Source organism: Necator americanus, chromosome X (assembly GCF_031761385.1).
Source record: "Necator americanus strain Aroian chromosome X, whole genome shotgun sequence".
Lineage (NCBI taxonomy): Eukaryota > Metazoa > Nematoda > Chromadorea > Rhabditida > Ancylostomatidae > Necator > Necator americanus.
In genome coordinates this window covers 12354813-12372077 of record NC_087376.1, presented here as the reverse complement: position 1 = coordinate 12372077, position 17265 = coordinate 12354813, and the positions used below count along the sequence as shown (strand labels likewise).

General features: G+C 46.4%; 23 protein-coding genes across 24 annotated transcripts; all 23 read left to right on the top strand.

The window, feature by feature from the left end:
• Positions 1-37: 37 nt before the first annotated feature.
• On the top strand, positions 38-1123 carry RB195_022648 (uncharacterized protein; the record flags this gene model as incomplete). Its single annotated transcript, XM_064209828.1, has 1 exon — positions 38-1123. The coding sequence occupies one exon, from the start codon at positions 38-40 to the stop codon at positions 1121-1123; it is 1086 nt and encodes a 361-aa protein (XP_064065709.1).
• Positions 1124-1716: 593 nt separating this feature from the next.
• RB195_022647 (uncharacterized protein) lies at positions 1717-2523 on the top strand (the record flags this gene model as incomplete). The annotated part of the gene is made up of 1 exon (XM_064209827.1): positions 1717-2523. One exon carries the CDS (start codon positions 1717-1719, stop codon positions 2521-2523), a length of 807 nt encoding a protein of 268 aa, XP_064065708.1.
• A 38-nt stretch (positions 2524-2561) lies between these two features.
• Positions 2562-3209, top strand: RB195_022646 (uncharacterized protein; the record flags this gene model as incomplete). The annotated part of the gene is made up of 1 exon (XM_064209826.1): positions 2562-3209. The coding sequence occupies one exon, from the start codon at positions 2562-2564 to the stop codon at positions 3207-3209; it is 648 nt and encodes a 215-aa protein (XP_064065707.1).
• A 347-nt stretch (positions 3210-3556) lies between these two features.
• RB195_022645 (uncharacterized protein) lies at positions 3557-4282 on the top strand (the record flags this gene model as incomplete). Its single annotated transcript, XM_064209825.1, has 1 exon — positions 3557-4282. One exon carries the CDS (start codon positions 3557-3559, stop codon positions 4280-4282), a length of 726 nt encoding a protein of 241 aa, XP_064065706.1.
• A 141-nt stretch (positions 4283-4423) lies between these two features.
• On the top strand, positions 4424-5290 carry RB195_022644 (uncharacterized protein; the record flags this gene model as incomplete). The annotated part of the gene is made up of 1 exon (XM_064209824.1): positions 4424-5290. The coding sequence occupies one exon, from the start codon at positions 4424-4426 to the stop codon at positions 5288-5290; it is 867 nt and encodes a 288-aa protein (XP_064065705.1).
• A 346-nt stretch (positions 5291-5636) lies between these two features.
• On the top strand, positions 5637-6374 carry RB195_022643 (uncharacterized protein; the record flags this gene model as incomplete). Its single annotated transcript, XM_064209823.1, has 1 exon — positions 5637-6374. The coding sequence occupies one exon, from the start codon at positions 5637-5639 to the stop codon at positions 6372-6374; it is 738 nt and encodes a 245-aa protein (XP_064065704.1).
• Positions 6375-6411: 37 nt separating this feature from the next.
• On the top strand, positions 6412-7146 carry RB195_022642 (uncharacterized protein; the record flags this gene model as incomplete). The annotated part of the gene is made up of 1 exon (XM_064209822.1): positions 6412-7146. One exon carries the CDS (start codon positions 6412-6414, stop codon positions 7144-7146), a length of 735 nt encoding a protein of 244 aa, XP_064065703.1.
• On the top strand, positions 6899-7894 carry RB195_022641 (uncharacterized protein; the record flags this gene model as incomplete). 2 transcript variants are annotated; one of them, XM_064209820.1, is made up of 1 exon in its annotated part: positions 6899-7894. In XM_064209820.1, one exon carries the CDS (start codon positions 6899-6901, stop codon positions 7892-7894), a length of 996 nt encoding a protein of 331 aa, XP_064065701.1. The 2 variants fall into 2 exon arrangements, with proteins under 2 accessions (XP_064065701.1, XP_064065702.1); XM_064209821.1 differs by having other exon boundaries at positions 7169-7894.
• Positions 7895-7944: 50 nt separating this feature from the next.
• Positions 7945-8541, top strand: RB195_022640 (uncharacterized protein; the record flags this gene model as incomplete). Its single annotated transcript, XM_064209819.1, has 1 exon — positions 7945-8541. The coding sequence occupies one exon, from the start codon at positions 7945-7947 to the stop codon at positions 8539-8541; it is 597 nt and encodes a 198-aa protein (XP_064065700.1).
• A 37-nt stretch (positions 8542-8578) lies between these two features.
• RB195_022639 (uncharacterized protein) lies at positions 8579-9616 on the top strand (the record flags this gene model as incomplete). Its single annotated transcript, XM_064209818.1, has 1 exon — positions 8579-9616. The coding sequence occupies one exon, from the start codon at positions 8579-8581 to the stop codon at positions 9614-9616; it is 1038 nt and encodes a 345-aa protein (XP_064065699.1).
• Positions 9617-9666: 50 nt separating this feature from the next.
• On the top strand, positions 9667-10083 carry RB195_022638 (uncharacterized protein; the record flags this gene model as incomplete). The annotated part of the gene is made up of 1 exon (XM_064209817.1): positions 9667-10083. One exon carries the CDS (start codon positions 9667-9669, stop codon positions 10081-10083), a length of 417 nt encoding a protein of 138 aa, XP_064065698.1.
• A 74-nt stretch (positions 10084-10157) lies between these two features.
• RB195_022637 (uncharacterized protein) lies at positions 10158-10433 on the top strand (the record flags this gene model as incomplete). Its single annotated transcript, XM_064209816.1, has 1 exon — positions 10158-10433. The coding sequence occupies one exon, from the start codon at positions 10158-10160 to the stop codon at positions 10431-10433; it is 276 nt and encodes a 91-aa protein (XP_064065697.1).
• A 357-nt stretch (positions 10434-10790) lies between these two features.
• Positions 10791-11066, top strand: RB195_022636 (uncharacterized protein; the record flags this gene model as incomplete). The annotated part of the gene is made up of 1 exon (XM_064209815.1): positions 10791-11066. The coding sequence occupies one exon, from the start codon at positions 10791-10793 to the stop codon at positions 11064-11066; it is 276 nt and encodes a 91-aa protein (XP_064065696.1).
• Positions 11067-11296: 230 nt separating this feature from the next.
• On the top strand, positions 11297-11788 carry RB195_022635 (uncharacterized protein; the record flags this gene model as incomplete). Its single annotated transcript, XM_064209814.1, has 1 exon — positions 11297-11788. One exon carries the CDS (start codon positions 11297-11299, stop codon positions 11786-11788), a length of 492 nt encoding a protein of 163 aa, XP_064065695.1.
• Positions 11789-11876: 88 nt separating this feature from the next.
• Positions 11877-12242, top strand: RB195_022634 (uncharacterized protein; the record flags this gene model as incomplete). Its single annotated transcript, XM_064209813.1, has 1 exon — positions 11877-12242. One exon carries the CDS (start codon positions 11877-11879, stop codon positions 12240-12242), a length of 366 nt encoding a protein of 121 aa, XP_064065694.1.
• Positions 12243-12651: 409 nt separating this feature from the next.
• RB195_022633 (uncharacterized protein) lies at positions 12652-12942 on the top strand (the record flags this gene model as incomplete). Its single annotated transcript, XM_064209812.1, has 1 exon — positions 12652-12942. The coding sequence occupies one exon, from the start codon at positions 12652-12654 to the stop codon at positions 12940-12942; it is 291 nt and encodes a 96-aa protein (XP_064065693.1).
• A 432-nt stretch (positions 12943-13374) lies between these two features.
• RB195_022632 (uncharacterized protein) lies at positions 13375-14061 on the top strand (the record flags this gene model as incomplete). The annotated part of the gene is made up of 1 exon (XM_064209811.1): positions 13375-14061. One exon carries the CDS (start codon positions 13375-13377, stop codon positions 14059-14061), a length of 687 nt encoding a protein of 228 aa, XP_064065692.1.
• Positions 14062-14098: 37 nt separating this feature from the next.
• Positions 14099-14737, top strand: RB195_022631 (uncharacterized protein; the record flags this gene model as incomplete). The annotated part of the gene is made up of 1 exon (XM_064209810.1): positions 14099-14737. The coding sequence occupies one exon, from the start codon at positions 14099-14101 to the stop codon at positions 14735-14737; it is 639 nt and encodes a 212-aa protein (XP_064065691.1).
• A 50-nt stretch (positions 14738-14787) lies between these two features.
• RB195_022630 (uncharacterized protein) lies at positions 14788-15021 on the top strand (the record flags this gene model as incomplete). Its single annotated transcript, XM_064209809.1, has 1 exon — positions 14788-15021. One exon carries the CDS (start codon positions 14788-14790, stop codon positions 15019-15021), a length of 234 nt encoding a protein of 77 aa, XP_064065690.1.
• Positions 15022-15096: 75 nt separating this feature from the next.
• Positions 15097-15450, top strand: RB195_022629 (uncharacterized protein; the record flags this gene model as incomplete). The annotated part of the gene is made up of 1 exon (XM_064209808.1): positions 15097-15450. One exon carries the CDS (start codon positions 15097-15099, stop codon positions 15448-15450), a length of 354 nt encoding a protein of 117 aa, XP_064065689.1.
• A 179-nt stretch (positions 15451-15629) lies between these two features.
• Positions 15630-16175, top strand: RB195_022628 (uncharacterized protein; the record flags this gene model as incomplete). Its single annotated transcript, XM_064209807.1, has 1 exon — positions 15630-16175. The coding sequence occupies one exon, from the start codon at positions 15630-15632 to the stop codon at positions 16173-16175; it is 546 nt and encodes a 181-aa protein (XP_064065688.1).
• Positions 16176-16355: 180 nt separating this feature from the next.
• RB195_022627 (uncharacterized protein) lies at positions 16356-16745 on the top strand (the record flags this gene model as incomplete). The annotated part of the gene is made up of 1 exon (XM_064209806.1): positions 16356-16745. The coding sequence occupies one exon, from the start codon at positions 16356-16358 to the stop codon at positions 16743-16745; it is 390 nt and encodes a 129-aa protein (XP_064065687.1).
• A 35-nt stretch (positions 16746-16780) lies between these two features.
• On the top strand, positions 16781-17194 carry RB195_022626 (uncharacterized protein; the record flags this gene model as incomplete). Its single annotated transcript, XM_064209805.1, has 1 exon — positions 16781-17194. The coding sequence occupies one exon, from the start codon at positions 16781-16783 to the stop codon at positions 17192-17194; it is 414 nt and encodes a 137-aa protein (XP_064065686.1).
• Positions 17195-17265: the final 71 nt, after the last annotated feature.

The following is a 17265-nucleotide window of genomic DNA, read 5'->3' as shown; positions in this document are numbered from 1 at the left end:
AACGATAGAGCCTCAACACGACGCTACCTTCTCACGCATGAACAAAATCGATGACTGGGGATCTTTCGAGGCCGAGGGAAAAATATTCATAATGACGAAGCCTCAACACGACGCTACCTTCTCACGCATGAACAAAATCGATGGCTGGGGATCTTTGGAGGCCGAGGGAAAAATATTAATAATGATGAAGCCTCAACACGACGCTACCTTCTCACGCATGAACAAAATCGATGGCTGGGGATCTTTGGAGGCCGAGGGAAAAATATTCATAATGACGAGGATTCAACACAACGCTACCTTCTCACGCATGAACAAAATCGATGTATGGGGATCTCTGGAGGCCGAGGGAAAAATATTCATAATGACGAAGCCTCAACACGACGCTACCTTCTCACGCATGAACAAAATCGATGGCTGGGGATCTTTGGAGGCCGAGGGAAAAATATTCATAATGCTGAAGCCTCAACACGACGCTACCTTCTCACGCATGAACAAAATCGATGGCTGGGGATCTTTGGAGGCCGAGGGAAAAATATTCATAATGATGAAGCCTCAACACGACGCTACCTTCTCACGCATGAACAAAATCGATGGCTGGGGATCTTTGGAGGCCGAGGGAAAAATATTAATAATGATGAAGCCTCAACACGACGCTTCCCCCTCAATCGCCCCCAAAATCGATGACTGGGGATCTTTGGAGGCCGAGGGAAAAATATTCATAACGATAAAGCCTCAACACGACGCTACCTTCTCACGCATGAACAAAATCGATGACTGGGGATCTTTCGAGGCCGAGGGAAAAATATTCATAATGATGAAGCCTCAACACGACGCTTCCCCCTCAATCGTCCCCAAAATCGATGACTGGGGATCTTTGGAGGCCGAGGGAAAAATATTCATAATGATGAAGCCTCAACACGACGCTACCTTCTCACGCATGAACAAAATCGATGACTGGGGATCTTTGGAGGCCGAGGGAAAAATATTCATAATGATGAAGCCTCAACACGACGCTACCTTCTCAATCGCGAACAAAATCGATGACTGGGGATCTTTGGAGGCCGAGGGAAAAATATTCATAATGATGAAGCCTCAACACGACGCTACCTTCTCAATCGCATGACCAAAATCGATGACTGGGGATCTTTGGAGGCCGAGGGAAAAATATTCATAATGATGAAGCCTCAACACGACGCTACCTTCTCACGCGTGACCAAAATCGATGTCTGGGGATCATTGGAGGCCGAGGGAAAAATATTCATAATGATGAAGCCTCAACACGACGCTACCTTCTCACGCATGAACAAAATCGATGACTGAGGATCTTTGGAGGCCGAGGGAAAAATATTCATAATGATGAAGCCTCAACACGACGCTACCTATCGCCGCATGAACAAAATCGATGACTGGGGATCTTTGGAGGCCGAGGGAAAAATATTCATAATGATGAAGCCTCAACACGACGCTACCTTCTCAATCGCTGACCAAAATCGATGACTGGGGATCTTTGGAGGCCGAGGGAAAAATATTCATAATGATGAAGCCTCAACACGACGCTACCTTCTCAATCGCATGAACAAAATCGATGGCTGGGGATCTTTGGAGGCCGAGGGAAAAATATTCATAATGATGAAGCCTCAACACGACGCTACCTTCTCACGCATGAACAAAATCGATGACTGAGGATCTTTGGAGGCCGAGGGAAAAATATTCATAATGATGAAGCCTCAACACGACGCTACCTTCTCACGCATGAACAAAATCGATGTCTGGGGATCTTTGGAGGCCGAGGGAAAAATATTAATAATGATTAAGCTTCAACACGACGCTTCTCCCTCAATCGCCCCCAAAATCGATGGCTGGGGATCTTTGGAGGCCGAGGGAAAAATATTCATAATGACGAAGCCTCAACACGACGCTACCTTCTCACGCATGAACAAAATCGATGGCTGGGGATCTTTGGAGGCCGAGGGAAAAATATTAATAATGATGAAGCCTCAACACGACGCTTCCCCCTCAATCGCCCCCAAAATCGATGACTGGGGATCTTTGGAGGCCGAGGGAAAAATATTCATAATGATGAAGCCTCAACACGACGCTACCTTCTCACGCATGACCAAAATCGATGGCTGGGGATCTTTGGAGGCCGAGGGAAAAATATTCATAATGATGAAGCCTCAACACGACGCTACCTTCTCACGCATGAACAAAATCGATGGCTGGGGATCTTTGGAGGCCGAGGGAAAAATATTCATAAGGATGAAGCCTCAACACGACGCTACCTTCTCACGCATGAACAAAATCGATGGCTGGGGATCTTTGGAGGCCGAGGGAAAAATATTCATAATGATGAAGCCTCAACACGACGCTACCTTCTCACGCATGAACAAAATCGATGGCTGGGGATCTTTGGAGGCCGAGGGAAAAATATTCATAATGATGAAGCCTCAACACGACGCTACCTTCTCACGCATCACAAAATCGATGACTGGGGATCTTTGGAGGCCGAGGGAAAAATATTAATAATGATGAAGCCTCAACACGACGCTACCTTCTCACGCATGAACAAAATCGATGGCTGGGGATCTTTCGAGGCCGAGGGAAAAATATTCATAATGATGAAGCCTCAACACGACGCTACCTTCTCACGCATGAACAAAATCGATGACTGGGGATCTTTGGAGGCCGAGGGAAAAATATTCATAATGATGAAGCCTCAACACGACGCTACCTTCTCAACGCATACCAAAATCGATGACTGGGGATCTTTGGAGGCCGAGGGAAAAATATTCATAATGATGAAGCCTCAACACGACGCTACCTTCTCACGCATGAACAAAATCGATGGCTGGGGATCTTTGGAGGCCGAGGGAAAAATATTCATAACGATAAAGCCTCAACACGACGCTACCTTCTCACGCATGAACAAAATCGATGTCTGGGGATCATTGGAGGCCGAGGGAAAAATATTAATAATGATGAAGCCTCAACACGACGCTTCCCCCTCAATAGCCCATAAAATCAATGACTGGGGATCTTTGGAGGCCGAGGGAAAAATATTCATAATGACGAAGCCTCAACACGACGCTACCTTCTCACGCATGAACAAAATCGATGGCTGGGGATCTTTGGAGGCCGAGGGAAAAATATTCATAATGATGAAGCCTCAACACGACGCTACCTTCTCATCGCATGACCAAAATCGATGACTGGGGATCTTTGGAGGCCGAGGGAAAAATATTCATAATGATGAAGCCTCAACACGACGCTCCCCCTCAATCGCTCACCAAAATCGATGGCTGGGGATCTTTGGAGGCCGAGGGAAAAATATTCATAATGATAAAGCCTCAACACGACGCTACCCTCTCAATCGCATGAACAAAATCGATGGCTGGGGATCTTTGGAGGCCGAGGGAAAAATATTCATAATGATGAAGCCTCAACACGACGCTCCTCTCTCAATCGCTCACCAAAATCGATGACTGGGGATCTTTGGAGGCCGAGGGAAAAATATTCATAATGATGAAGCCTCAACACGACGCTACCTTCTCAACGCATGAACAAAATCGATGGCTGGGGATCTTTGGAGGCCGAGGGAAAAATATTCATAATGATGAAGCCTCAACACGACGCTACCTTCTCACGCATGAACAAAATCGATGGCTGGGGATCTTTGGAGGCCGAGGGAAAAATATTCATAATGATGAAGCCTCAACACGACGCTACCTTCTCACGCATGAACAAAATCGATGGCTGGGGATCTTTGGAGGCCGAGGGAAAAATATTCATAACGATAAAGCCTCAACACGACGCTACCTTCTCACGCATGAACAAAATCGATGGCTGGGGATCTTTGGAGGCCGAGGGAAAAATATTCATAATGACGAAGCCTCAACACGACGCTACCTTCTCATCGCTGAACAAAATCGATGACTGGGGATCTTTGGAGGCCGAGGGAAAAATATTCATAATGATGAAGCCTCAACACGACGCTACCTTCTCATCGCATGAACAAAATCGATGGCTGGGGATCTTTGGAGGCCGAGGGAAAAATATTCATAATGATGAAGCCTCAACACGACGCTACCTTCTCACGCATGAACAAAATCGATGGCTGGGGATCTTTGGAGGCCGAGGGAAAAATATTCATAATGATGAAGCCTCAACACGACGCTACCTTCTCACGCATGAACAAAATCGATGGCTGGGGATCTTTGGAGGCCGAGGGAAAAATATTCATAATGATGAAGCCTCAACACGACGCTTCCGTCTCAATAGCTGAAGAAAATCTATGACTGGGGATCTTTGGAGGCCGAGGGAAAAATATTCATAATGATGAAGCCTCAACACGACGCTTCCTTCTCAATCGCTCACCAAAATCGATGACTGGGGATCTTTGGAGGCCGAGGGAAAAATATTCATAATGATGAAGCCTCAACACGACGCTACCTTCTCACGCATGAACAAAATCGATGGCTGGGGATCTTTGGAGGCCGAGGGAAAAATATTCATAATGATAAAGCCTCAACACGACGCTACCTTCTCACGCATGAACAAAATCGATGGCTGGGGATCTTTCGAGGCCGAGGGAAAAATATTAATAATGATTAAGCCTCAACACGACGCTTCCCCCTCAATCGCCCCCAAAATCGATGACTGGGGATCATTGGAGGCCGAGGGAAAAATATTAATAATGATGAAGCCTGAACACGACGCTACCTTCTCACGCATGAACAAAATCGATGTCTGGGGATCTTTGGAGGCCGAGGGAAAAATATTCATAACGATAAAGCTTCAACACGACGCTACCTTCACACGCATGAACAAAATCGATGACTGGGGATCTTTGGAGGCCGAGGGAAAAATATTCATAATGATGAAGCCTCAACACGACGCTACCTTCTCACGCATGAACAAAATCGATGGCTGGGGATCTTTGGAGGCCGAGGGAAAAATATTAATAATGATAAAGCCTCAACACGACGCTACCTTCTCACGCGTGAACAAAATCGATGACTGGGGATCTTTGGAGGCCGAGGGAAAAATATTCATAATGACGAAGCCTCAACACGACGCTACCTTCTCACGCATGAACAAAATCGATGGCTGGGGATCTTTGGAGGCCGAGGGAAAAATATTCATAAAGATGAAGCCTCAACACGACGCTACCTTCTCACGCATCGCCACCAAAATCGATGACTGGGGATCTTTGGAGGCCGAGGGAAAAATATTCATAATGATGAAGCCTCAACACGACGCTACCTTCTCAATCGCTGAACAAAATCGATGACTGGGGATCTTTGGAGGCCGAGGGAAAAATATTCATAATGATGAAGCCTCAACACGACGCTACCTTCTCACGCATGAACAAAATCGATGGCTGGGGATCTTTGGAGGCCGAGGGAAAAATATTCATAATGATAAAGCCTCAACACGACGCTACCTTCTCAATCGCATGAACAAAATCGATGGCTGGGGATCTTTGGAGGCCGAGGGAAAAATATTAATAATGATGAAGCCTCAACACGACGCTACCTTCTCACGCATGAACAAAATCGATGGCTGGGGATCTTTCGAGGCCGAGGGAAAAATATTCATAATGATGAAGCCTCAACACGAGGCTACCTTCTCAACGCATGAACAAAATCGATGACTGGGGATCTTTGGAGGCCGAGGGAAAAATATTAATAATGATGAAGCCTCAACACGACGCTACCTTCTCACGCATGAACAAAATCGATGGCTGGGGATCTTTGGAGGCCGAGGGAAAAATATTCATAACGATAAAGCCTCAACACGACGCTACCTTCTCACGCATGAACAAAATCGATGGCTGGGGATCTTTGGAGGCCGAGGGAAAAATATTCATAATGACGAAGCCTCAACACGACGCTACCTTCTCACGCATGAACAAAATCGATGGCTGGGGATCTTTGGAGGCCGAGGGAAAAATATTCATAATGACGAAGCCTCAACACGAGGCTTCCCCCTCAACCGCCCTCAAAATCAATGACTGGGGATCATTGGAGGCCGAGGGAAAAATATTCATAATGATGAAGCCTCAACACGACGCTACCTTCTCACGCATGAACAAAATCGATGGCTGGGGATCTTTGGAGGCCGAGGGAAAAATATTCATAATGATAAAGCCTCAACACGACGCTACCTTCTCACGCATGAACAAAATCGATGGCTGGGGATCTTTGGAGGCCGAGGGAAAAATATTCATAATGATGAAGCCTCAACACGACGCTACCTTCTCACGCATGAACAAAATCGATGGCTGGGGATCTTTGGAGGCCGAGGGAAAAATATTCATAATGATGAAGCCTCAACACGACGCTACCTTCTCAATCGCTGACCAAAATCGATGACTGGGGATCTTTGGAGGCCGAGGGAAAAATATTAATAATGATGAAGCCTCAACACGACGCTACCTTCTCACGCATGAACAAAATCAATGACTGGGGATCTTTGGAGGCCGAGGGAAAAATATTCATAATGATGAAGCCTCAACACGACGCTTCCCCCTCAACCGCCCTCAAAATCGATGGCTGGGGATCTTTGGAGGCCGAGGGAAAAATATTCATAACGATAAAGCCTCAACACGACGCTACCTTCTCACGCATGAACAAAATCGATGGCTGGGGATCTTTGGAGGCCGAGGGAAAAATATTAATAATGATGAAGCCTCAACACGACGCTACCTTCTCACGCATGAACAAAGTCGATGGCTGGGGATCTTTGGAGGCCGAGGGAAAAATATTCATAATGATGAAGCCTCAACACGACGCTACCTTCTCATCGCTGAACAAAATCGATGGCTGGGGATCTTTGGAGGCCGAGGGAAAAATATTCATAATGATGAAGCCTCAACACGACGCTACCTTCTCAACGCATGAACAAAATCGATGGCTGGGGATCTTTGGAGGCCGAGGGAAAAATATTCATAATGACGAAGCCTCAACACGACGCTACCTTCTCACGCATGAACAAAATCGATGGCTGGGGATCTTTGGAGGCCGAGGGAAAAATATTCATAACGATAAAGCCTCAACACGACGCTACCTTCTCACGCATGAACAAAATCGATGTCTGGGGATCTTTGGAGGCCGAGGGAAAAATATTAATAATGATGAAGCCTGAACACGACGCTACCTTCTCACGCATGAACAAAGTCGATGGCTGGGGATCTTTGGAGGCCGAGGGAAAAATATTCATAATGATGAAGCCTCAACACGACGCTACCTTCTCACGCATGAACAAAATCGATGGCTGGGGATCTTTCGAGGCCGAGGGAAAAATATTAATAATGATTAAGCCTCAACACGACGCTACCTTCTCACGCATGAACAAAATCGATGACTGGGGATCTTTCGAGGCCGAGGGAAAAATATTAATAATGATTAAGCCTCAACACGACGCTTCCCCCTCAATCGCCACCAAAATCGATGTCTGGGGATCTTTGGAGGCCGAGGGAAAAATATTCATAACGATAAAGCCTCAACACGACGCTACCTTCTCACGCATGAACAAAATCGATGGCTGGGGATCTTTCGAGGCCGAGGGAAAAATATTAATAATGATTAAGCCTCAACACGACGCTACCTTCTCACGCATGAACAAAATCGATGGCTGGGGATCTTTGGAGGCCGAGGGAAAAATATTCATAACGATAAAGCCTCAACACGACGCTACCTTCTCACGCATGAACAAAATCGATGGCTGGGGATCTTTGGAGGCCGAGGGAAAAATATTCATAACGATAAAGCCTCAACACGACGCTACCTTCTCACGCATGAACAAAATCGATGGCTGGGGATCTTTGGAGGCCGAGGGAAAAATATTAATAATGATGAAGCCTCAACACGACGCTACCTTCCTCAATCGCTGACCAAAATCGATGGCTGGGGATCTTTGGAGGCCGAGGGAAAAATATTCATAATGATGAAGCCTCAACACGACGCTACCTTCTCACGCATGAACAAAATCGATGGCTGGGGATCTTTGGAGGCCGAGGGAAAAATATTAATAATGATGAAGCCTCAACACGACGCTTCCCCCTCAATCGCCCCCAAAATCGATGACTGGGGATCTTTGGAGGCCGAGGGAAAAATATTCATAACGATAAAGCCTCAACACGAGGCTTCCCCCTCAACCGCCCTCAAAATCAATGACTGGGGATCATTGGAGGCCGAGGGAAAAATATTCATAATGATGAAGCCTCAACACGACGCTACCTTCTCACGCATGAACAAAATCGATGGCTGGGGATCTTTGGAGGCCGAGGGAAAAATATTAATAATGATTAAGCCTCAACACGACGCTTCCTCCTCAATCGCTCCCCAAAATCGATGGCTGGGGATCTTTGGAGGCCGAGGGAAAAATATTCATAATGATGAAGCCTCAACACGACGCTACCTTCTCAATCGCATGAACAAAATCGATGACTGGGGATCTTTGGAGGCCGAGGGAAAAATATTAATAATGATGAAGCCTCAACACGACGCTTCCTCCTCAATCGCTGCCCAAAATCGATGACTGGGGATCTTTGGAGGCCGAGGGAAAAATATTCATAATGATGAAGCCTCAACACGACGCTACCTTCTCACGCATGAACAAAATCGATGGCTGGGGATCTTTGGAGGCCGAGGGAAAAATATTCATAATGATAAAGCCTCAACACGACGCTACCTTCTCACGCATGAACAAAATCGATGGCTGGGGATCTTTCGAGGCCGAGGGAAAAATATTAATAATGATTAAGCCTCAACACGACGCTTCTCCCTCAATCGCCCCCAAAATCGATGGCTGGGGATCTTTGGAGGCCGAGGGAAAAATATTCATAACGATAAAGCCTCAACACGACGCTACCTTCTCACGCATGAACAAAATCGATGGCTGGGGATCTTTCGAGGCCGAGGGAAAAATATTCATAATGATGAAGCCTCAACACGACGCTACCTTCTCAACGCCTGACCAAAATCGATGGCTGGGGATCTTTGGAGGCCGAGGGAAAAATATTCATAATGATGAAGCCTCAACACGACGCTACCTTCTCAATCGCATGAACAAAATCGATGGCTGGGGATCTTTGGAGGCCGAGGGAAAAATATTCATAATGATGAAGCCTCAACACGACGCTACCTTCTCACGCATGAACAAAATCGATGGCTGGGGATCTTTGGAGGCCGAGGGAAAAATATTAATAATGATGAAGCCTCAACACGACGCTACCTTCTCACGCATGAACAAAATCGATGTCTGGGGATCTTTGGAGGCCGAGGGAAAAATATTAATAATGATGAAGCCTCAACACGACGCTACCTTCTCACGCATGAACAAAATCGATGGCTGGGGATCTTTGGAGGCCGAGGGAAAAATATTCATAATGATGAAGCCTCAACACGACGCTACCTTCTCACGCATGAACAAAATCGATGGCTGGGGATCTTTGGAGGCCGAGGGAAAAATATTCATAATGATGAAGCCTCAACACGACGCTACCTTCTCATCGCATGAACAAAATCGATGGCTGGGGATCTTTGGAGGCCGAGGGAAAAATATTCATAATGATGAAGCCTCAACACGACGCTACCTCCTCAATCGCCCATGAACAAAATCGATGGCTGGGGATCTTTGGAGGCCGAGGGAAAAATATTCATAATGATGAAGCCTCAACACGACGCTACCTTCTCACGCATGAACAAAATCGATGGCTGGGGATCTTTGGAGGCCGAGGGAAAAATATTCATAATGATGAAGCCTCAACACGACGCTACCAACTCACGCATCGCCCACAAAATCGATGGCTGGGGATCTTTGGAGGCCGAGGGAAAAATATTCATAATGATGAAGCCTCAACACGACGCTACCTTCTCATCGCATGAACAAAATCGATGGCTGGGGATCTTTGGAGGCCGAGGGAAAAATATTCATAATGATGAAGCCTCAACACGACGCTACCTTCTCACGCATGAACAAAATCGATGGCTGGGGATCTTTGGAGGCCGAGGGAAAAATATTCATAATGATGAAGCCTCAACACGACGCTACCCACTCAACGCTGACCAAAATCGATGACTGGGGATCTTTGGAGGCCGAGGGAAAAATATTCATAATGATGAAGCCTCAACACGACGCTACCTTCTCAACGCATGACCAAAATCGATGACTGGGGATCTTTGGAGGCCGAGGGAAAAATATTAATAATGATGAAGCCTCAACACGACGCTACCTTCTCACGCATGAACAAAATCGATGGCTGGGGATCTTTGGAGGCCGAGGGAAAAATATTCATAACGATAAAGCCTCAACACGACGCTACCTTCTCACGCATGAACAAAATCGATGGCTGGGGATCTTTGGAGGCCGAGGGAAAAATATTAATAATGATGAAGCCTCAACACGACGCTTCCTTCTCAATCGCATGACCAAAATCGATGACTGGGGATCTTTGGAGGCCGAGGGAAAAATATTCATAATGATGAAGCCTCAACACGACGCTACCTTCTCAACGCATGACCAAAATCGATGGCTGGGGATCTTTGGAGGCCGAGGGAAAAATATTCATAATGATGAAGCCTCAACACGACGCTACCTTCTCACGCATGAACAAAATCGATGGCTGGGGATCTTTCGAGGCCGAGGGAAAAATATTAATAATGATTAAGCCTCAACACGACGCTTCCCCCTCAATCGCCCCCAAAATCGATGACTGAGGATCTCTGGAGGCCGAGGGAAAAATATTCATAACGATAAAGCCTCAACACGACGCTACCTTCGCACGCATGAACAAAATCGATGGCTGGGGATCTTTGGAGGCCGAGGGAAAAATATTCATAATGATGAAGCCTCAACACGACGCTACCTTCTCACGCATGAACAAAATCGATGGCTGGGGATCTTTGGAGGCCGAGGGAAAAATATTCATAATGATAAAGCCTCAACACGACGCTACCTTCTCACGCATGAACAAAATCGATGGCTGGGGATCTTTGGAGGCCGAGGGAAAAATATTAATAATGATGAAGCCTCAACACGACGCTACCTTCTCAATCGCATGACCAAAATCGATGGCTGGGGATCTTTGGAGGCCGAGGGAAAAATATTCATAATGATAAAGCCTCAACACGACGCTACCTTCTCAACGCATGAACAAAATCGATGGCTGGGGATCTTTGGAGGCCGAGGGAAAAATATTAATAATGATGAAGCCTCAACACGACGCTACCTTCTCACGCTCCCCAAAATCGATGACTGAGGATCTTTGGAGGCCGAGGGAAAAATATTCATAATGATGAAGCCTGAACACGACGCTACCTTCTCACGCATGAACAAAATCGATGTCTGGGGATCTTTGGAGGCCGAGGGAAAAATATTCATAATGATGAAGCCTCAACACGACGCTACCTTCTCACGCATGAACAAAATCGATGACTGGGGATCTTTGGAGGCCGAGGGAAAAATATTCATAATGACGAAGCCTCAACACGAGGCTTCCCCCTCAACCGCCCTCAAAATCAATGACTGGGGATCATTGGAGGCCGAGGGAAAAATATTAATAATGATGAAGCCTGAACACGACGCTACCTTCTCACGCATGAACAAAATCGATGGCTGGGGATCTTTGGAGGCCGAGGGAAAAATATTCATAATGATGAAGCCTCAACACGACGCTACCTTCTCACGCATGAACAAAATCGATGGCTGGGGATCTTTGGAGGCCGAGGGAAAAATATTAATAATGATGAAGCCTCAACACGACGCTACCTTCTCAATCGCATGAACAAAATCGATGGCTGGGGATCTTTGGAGGCCGAGGGAAAAATATTCATAATGATAAAGCCTCAACACGACGCTACCTTCTCAATCGCATGAACAAAATCGATGACTGGGGATCTTTCGAGGCCGAGGGAAAAATATTAATAATGATTAAGCCTCAACACGACGCTTCCCCCTCAATCGCCCCCAAAATCGATGACTGGGGATCTTTGGAGGCCGAGGGAAAAATATTCATAACGATAGAGCCTCAACACGACGCTACCTTCTCACGCATGAACAAAATCGATGGCTGGGGATCTTTGGAGGCCGAGGGAAAAATATTCATAATGATGAAGCCTCAACACGACGCTACCTTCTCACGCATGAACAAAATCGATGGCTGGGGATCTTTGGAGGCCGAGGGAAAAATATTCATAATGATGAAGCCTCAACACGACGCTACCTTCTCAATCGCATGAACAAAATCGATGACTGGGGATCTTTGGAGGCCGAGGGAAAAATATTCATAATGATGAAGCCTCAACACGACGCTACCTTCTCACCATGAACCAAAATCGATGGCTGGGGATCTTTGGAGGCCGAGGGAAAATAATGAAGCTACAAAATCGATGCTGGGATCTTTGAGGCCGAGGGAAAAATATTAATAATGATGAAGCCTCAACACGAGGCTACCCCCTCAACCGCCCACAAAATCAATGACTGGGGATCATTGGAGGCCGAGGGAAAAATATTCATAATGATGAAGCCTCAACACGACGCTACCTTCTCAACGCATGAACAAAATCGATGGCTGGGGATCTTTGGAGGCCGAGGGAAAAATATTAATAATGATGAAGCCTCAACACGACGCTACCTTCTCAATCGCCCATGAACAAAATCGATGACTGGGGATCTTTGGAGGCCGAGGGAAAAATATTCATAATGATGAAGCCTCAACACGACGCTACCTTCTCAACGCATGAACAAAATCGATGGCTGGGGATCTTTGGAGGCCGAGGGAAAAATATTAATAATGATGAAGCCTCAACACGACGCTACCTTCTCACGCTCACCAAAATCGATGGCTGGGGATCTTTGGAGGCCGAGGGAAAAATATTCATAATGACGAAGCCTCAACACAACGCTACCTTCTCACGCATGAACAAAATCGATGACTGAGGATCTCTGGAGGCCGAGGGAAAAATATTCATAATGACGAAGGTTCAACACAACGCTTCCCCCCCAATCGCCACCAAAATCGATGTCTGGGGATCATTGGAGGCCGAGGGAAAAATATTCATAATGATGAAGCCTCAACACGACGCTACCTTCTCACGCATGAACAAAATCGATGGCTGGGGATCTTTGGAGGCCGAGGGAAAAATATTCATAACGATAAAGCCTCAACACGACGCTACCTTCTCAATCGCATGAACAAAATCGATGACTGGGGATCTTTGGAGGCCGAGGGAAAAATATTAATAATGATGAAGCCTCAACACGACGCTACCTTCTCATCGCATGAACAAAATCGATGACTGAGGATCTCTGGAGGCCGAGGGAAAAATATTCATAATGACGAAGGTTCAACACAACGATACCTTCTCACGCATGAACAAAATCGATGGCTGGGGATCTTTGGAGGCCGAGGGAAAAATATTAATAATGATGAAGCCTGAACACGACGCTACCTTCTCACGCATGAACAAAATCGATGGCTGGGGATCTTTGGAGGCCGAGGGAAAAATATTAATAATGATGAAGCCTCAACACGACGCTTCCCCCTCAACCGCCCTCAAAATCAATGACTGGGGATCATTGGAGGCCGAGGGAAAAATATTCATAATGATGAAGCCTCAACACGACGCTACCTTCTCACGCATGAACAAAATCGATGGCTGGGGATCTTTGGAGGCCGAGGGAAAAATATTCATAATGAATAAGCCTCAACACGACGCTACCATCTCACGCATGAACAAAATCGATGGCTGGGGATCTTTGGAGGCCGAGGGAAAAATATTCATAATGATGAAGCCTCAACACGACGCTACCTTCTCACGCATCGACCAAAATCGATGGCTGGGGATCTTTGGAGGCCGAGGGAAAAATATTCATAATGATAAAGCCTCAACACGACGCTACCTTCTCACGCATGAACAAAATCGATGGCTGGGGATCTTTGGAGGCCGAGGGAAAAATATTAATAATGATGAAGCCTCAACACGACGCTACCTTCTCAATCGCTGCCCAAAATCGATGACTGGGGATCTTTGGAGGCCGAGGGAAAAATATTCATAATGACGAAGCCTCAACACGACGCTACCTTCTCAATCGCATGACCAAAATCGATGACTGGGGATCCTTGGAGGCCGAGGGAAAAATATTAATAATGATGAAGCCTGAACACGACGCTACCTTCTCACGCATGAACAAAATCGATGGCTGGGGATCTTTGGAGGCCGAGGGAAAAATATTAATAATGATGAAGCCTGAACACGACGCTACCTTCTTACGCATGAACAAAGTCGATGGCTGGGGATCTTTGGAGGCCGAGGGAAAAATATTCATAATGACGAAGCCTCAACACGACGCTACCTTCTCAATCGCTGAACAAAATCGATGTCTGGGGATCTTTGGAGGCCGAGGGAAAAATATTAATAATGATGAAGCCTCAACACGACGCTACCTTCTCAATCGCATGACCAAAATCGATGGACTGGGGATCTTTGGAGGCCGAGGGAAAAATATTCATAATGATGAAGCCTCAACACGACGCTACCTTCTCACGCATGAACAAAATCGATGGCTGGGGATCTTTGGAGGCCGAGGGAAAAATATTCATAATGATGAAGCCTCAACACGACGCTACCTTCTCACGCATGAACAAAATCGATGGCTGGGGATCTTTGGAGGCCGAGGGAAAAATATTAATAATGATGAAGCCTCAACACGAGGCTACCTTCTCAACGCATGACCAAAATCGATGACTGGGGATCTTTGGAGGCCGAGGGAAAAATATTCATAATGACGAAGCCTAAACACGACGCTACCTTCTCAAGCATCAACAAAATCGATGACTGGGGATCTTTGGAGGCAGAGGGAAAAATATTCATAATGATGAAGCCTCAACACGACGCTACCTTCTCACGCATGAACAAAATCGATGACTGGGGATCTTTGGAGGCCGAGGGAAAAATATTCATAATGATGAAGCCTCAACACGACGCTACCTTCTCAACGCATGAACAAAATCGATGACTGGGGATCTTTGGAGGCCGAGGGAAAAATATTCATAATGATGAAGCCTCAACACGACGCTACCATCTCAATCGCATGAACAAAATCGATGTCTGGGGATCATTGGAGGCCGAGGGAAAAATATTCATAATGATGAAGCCTCAACACGACGCTTCCCCCTCAACCGCCCTCAAAATCAATGACTGGGGATCATTGGAGGCCGAGGGAAAAATATTAATAATGATGAAGCCTCAACACACCACTTCCAACAAAATCGATGACTGGGGATCATTGGAGGCCGAGGGAAAAATATTCATAATGATGAAGCCTCAACACGACGCTACCTCCTCACGCATGAACAAAATCGATGACTGGGGATCTTTGGAGGCCGAGGGAAAAATATTAATAATGATGAAGCCTCAACACGACGCTACCTTCTCAATCGCATGACCAAAATCGATGGCTGGGGATCTTTGGAGGCCGAGGGAAAAATATTCATAATGACGAAGCCTCAACACGACGCTACCTTCTCAACGCATGAACAAAATCGATGACTGGGGATCTTTGGAGGCCGAGGGAAAAATATTCATAATGATGAAGCCTCAACACGACGCTACCTTCTCAATCGCATGAACAAAATCGATGACTGGGGATCTTTGGAGGCCGAGGGAAAAATATTCATAATGATGAAGCCTCAACACGACGCTACCTTCTCACGCATGAACAAAATCGATGGCTGGGGATCTTTGGAGGCCGAGGGAAAAATATTCATAATGATGAAGCCTCAACACGACGCTACCTTCTCACGCATGAACAAAATCGATGGCTGGGGATCTTTGGAGGCCGAGGGAAAAATATTCATAATGACGAAGCCTCAACACGACGCTACCCCCTCAATCGCCCCCAAAATCGATGACTGGGGATCTTTGGAGGCCGAGGGAAAAATATTCATAATGACGAAGCCTCAACACGACGCTACCTTCTCACGCATGAACAAAATCGATGGCTGGGGATCTTTGGAGGCCGAGGGAAAAATATTCATAACGATAAAGCCTCAACACGACGCTACCTTCTCAACGCATGAACAAAATCGATGGCTGGGGATCTTTGGAGGCCGAGGGAAAAATATTCATAATGACGAAGCCTCAACACGACGCTCACCTTCAAACGCATGAACAAAATCGATGACTGGGGATCTTTGGAGGCCGAGGGAAAAATATTCATAATGACGAAGCCTCAACACGACGCTACCTTCTCAATCGCCTGAACAAAATCGATGACTGGGGATCTTTGGAGGCCGAGGGAAAAATATTAATAATGATGAAGCCTCAACACGACGCTACCTTCTCAATCGCATGAACAAAATCGATGACTGGGGATCTTTGGAGGCCGAGGGAAAAATATTCATAATGACGAAGCCTCAACACGACGCTACCTTCTCAACGCATGAACAAAATCGATGGCTGGGGATCTTTGGAGGCCGAGGGAAAAATATTCATAATGATGAAGCCTCAACACGACGCTACCTTCTTACGCATGAACAAAGTCGATGGCTGGGGATCTTTGGAGGCCGAGGGAAAAATATTCATAATGACGAAGCCTCAACACGACGCTACCTTCTCACGCATGAACAAAATCGATGGCTGGGAATCTTTCGAGGCCGAGGGAAAAATATTAATAATGATGAATCGCCCCCAAAATCGATGACTGAGGATCTCTGGAGGCCGAGGGAAAAATATTCATAACGATAAAGCCTCAACACGACGCTACCTTCTCACGCATGAACAAAATCGATGTCTGGGGATCATTGGAGGCCGAGGGAAAAATATTCATAATGATGAAGCCTCAACACGACGCTACCTTCTCACGCATGAACAAAATCGATGGCTGGGGATCTTTGGAGGCCGAGGGAAAAATATTAATAATGATGAAGCCTCAACACGACGCTACCTTCTCACGCATGACCAAAATCGATGGCTGGGGATCTTTGGAGGCCGAGGGAAAAATATTCATAATGATGAAGCCTCAACACGACGCTACCTTCTCACGCATGAACAAAATCAATGACTGGGGATCTTTGGAGGCCGAGGGAAAAATATTAATAATGATGAAGCCTCAACACGACGCTACCTTCTCACGCATAACAAAATCGATGACTGGGGATCTTTGGAGGCCGAGGGAAAAATATTCATAATGATGAAGCCTCAACACGACGCTACCTCCTCTCATCAACCCCCCAAAATCGATGACTGGGGATCTTTGGAG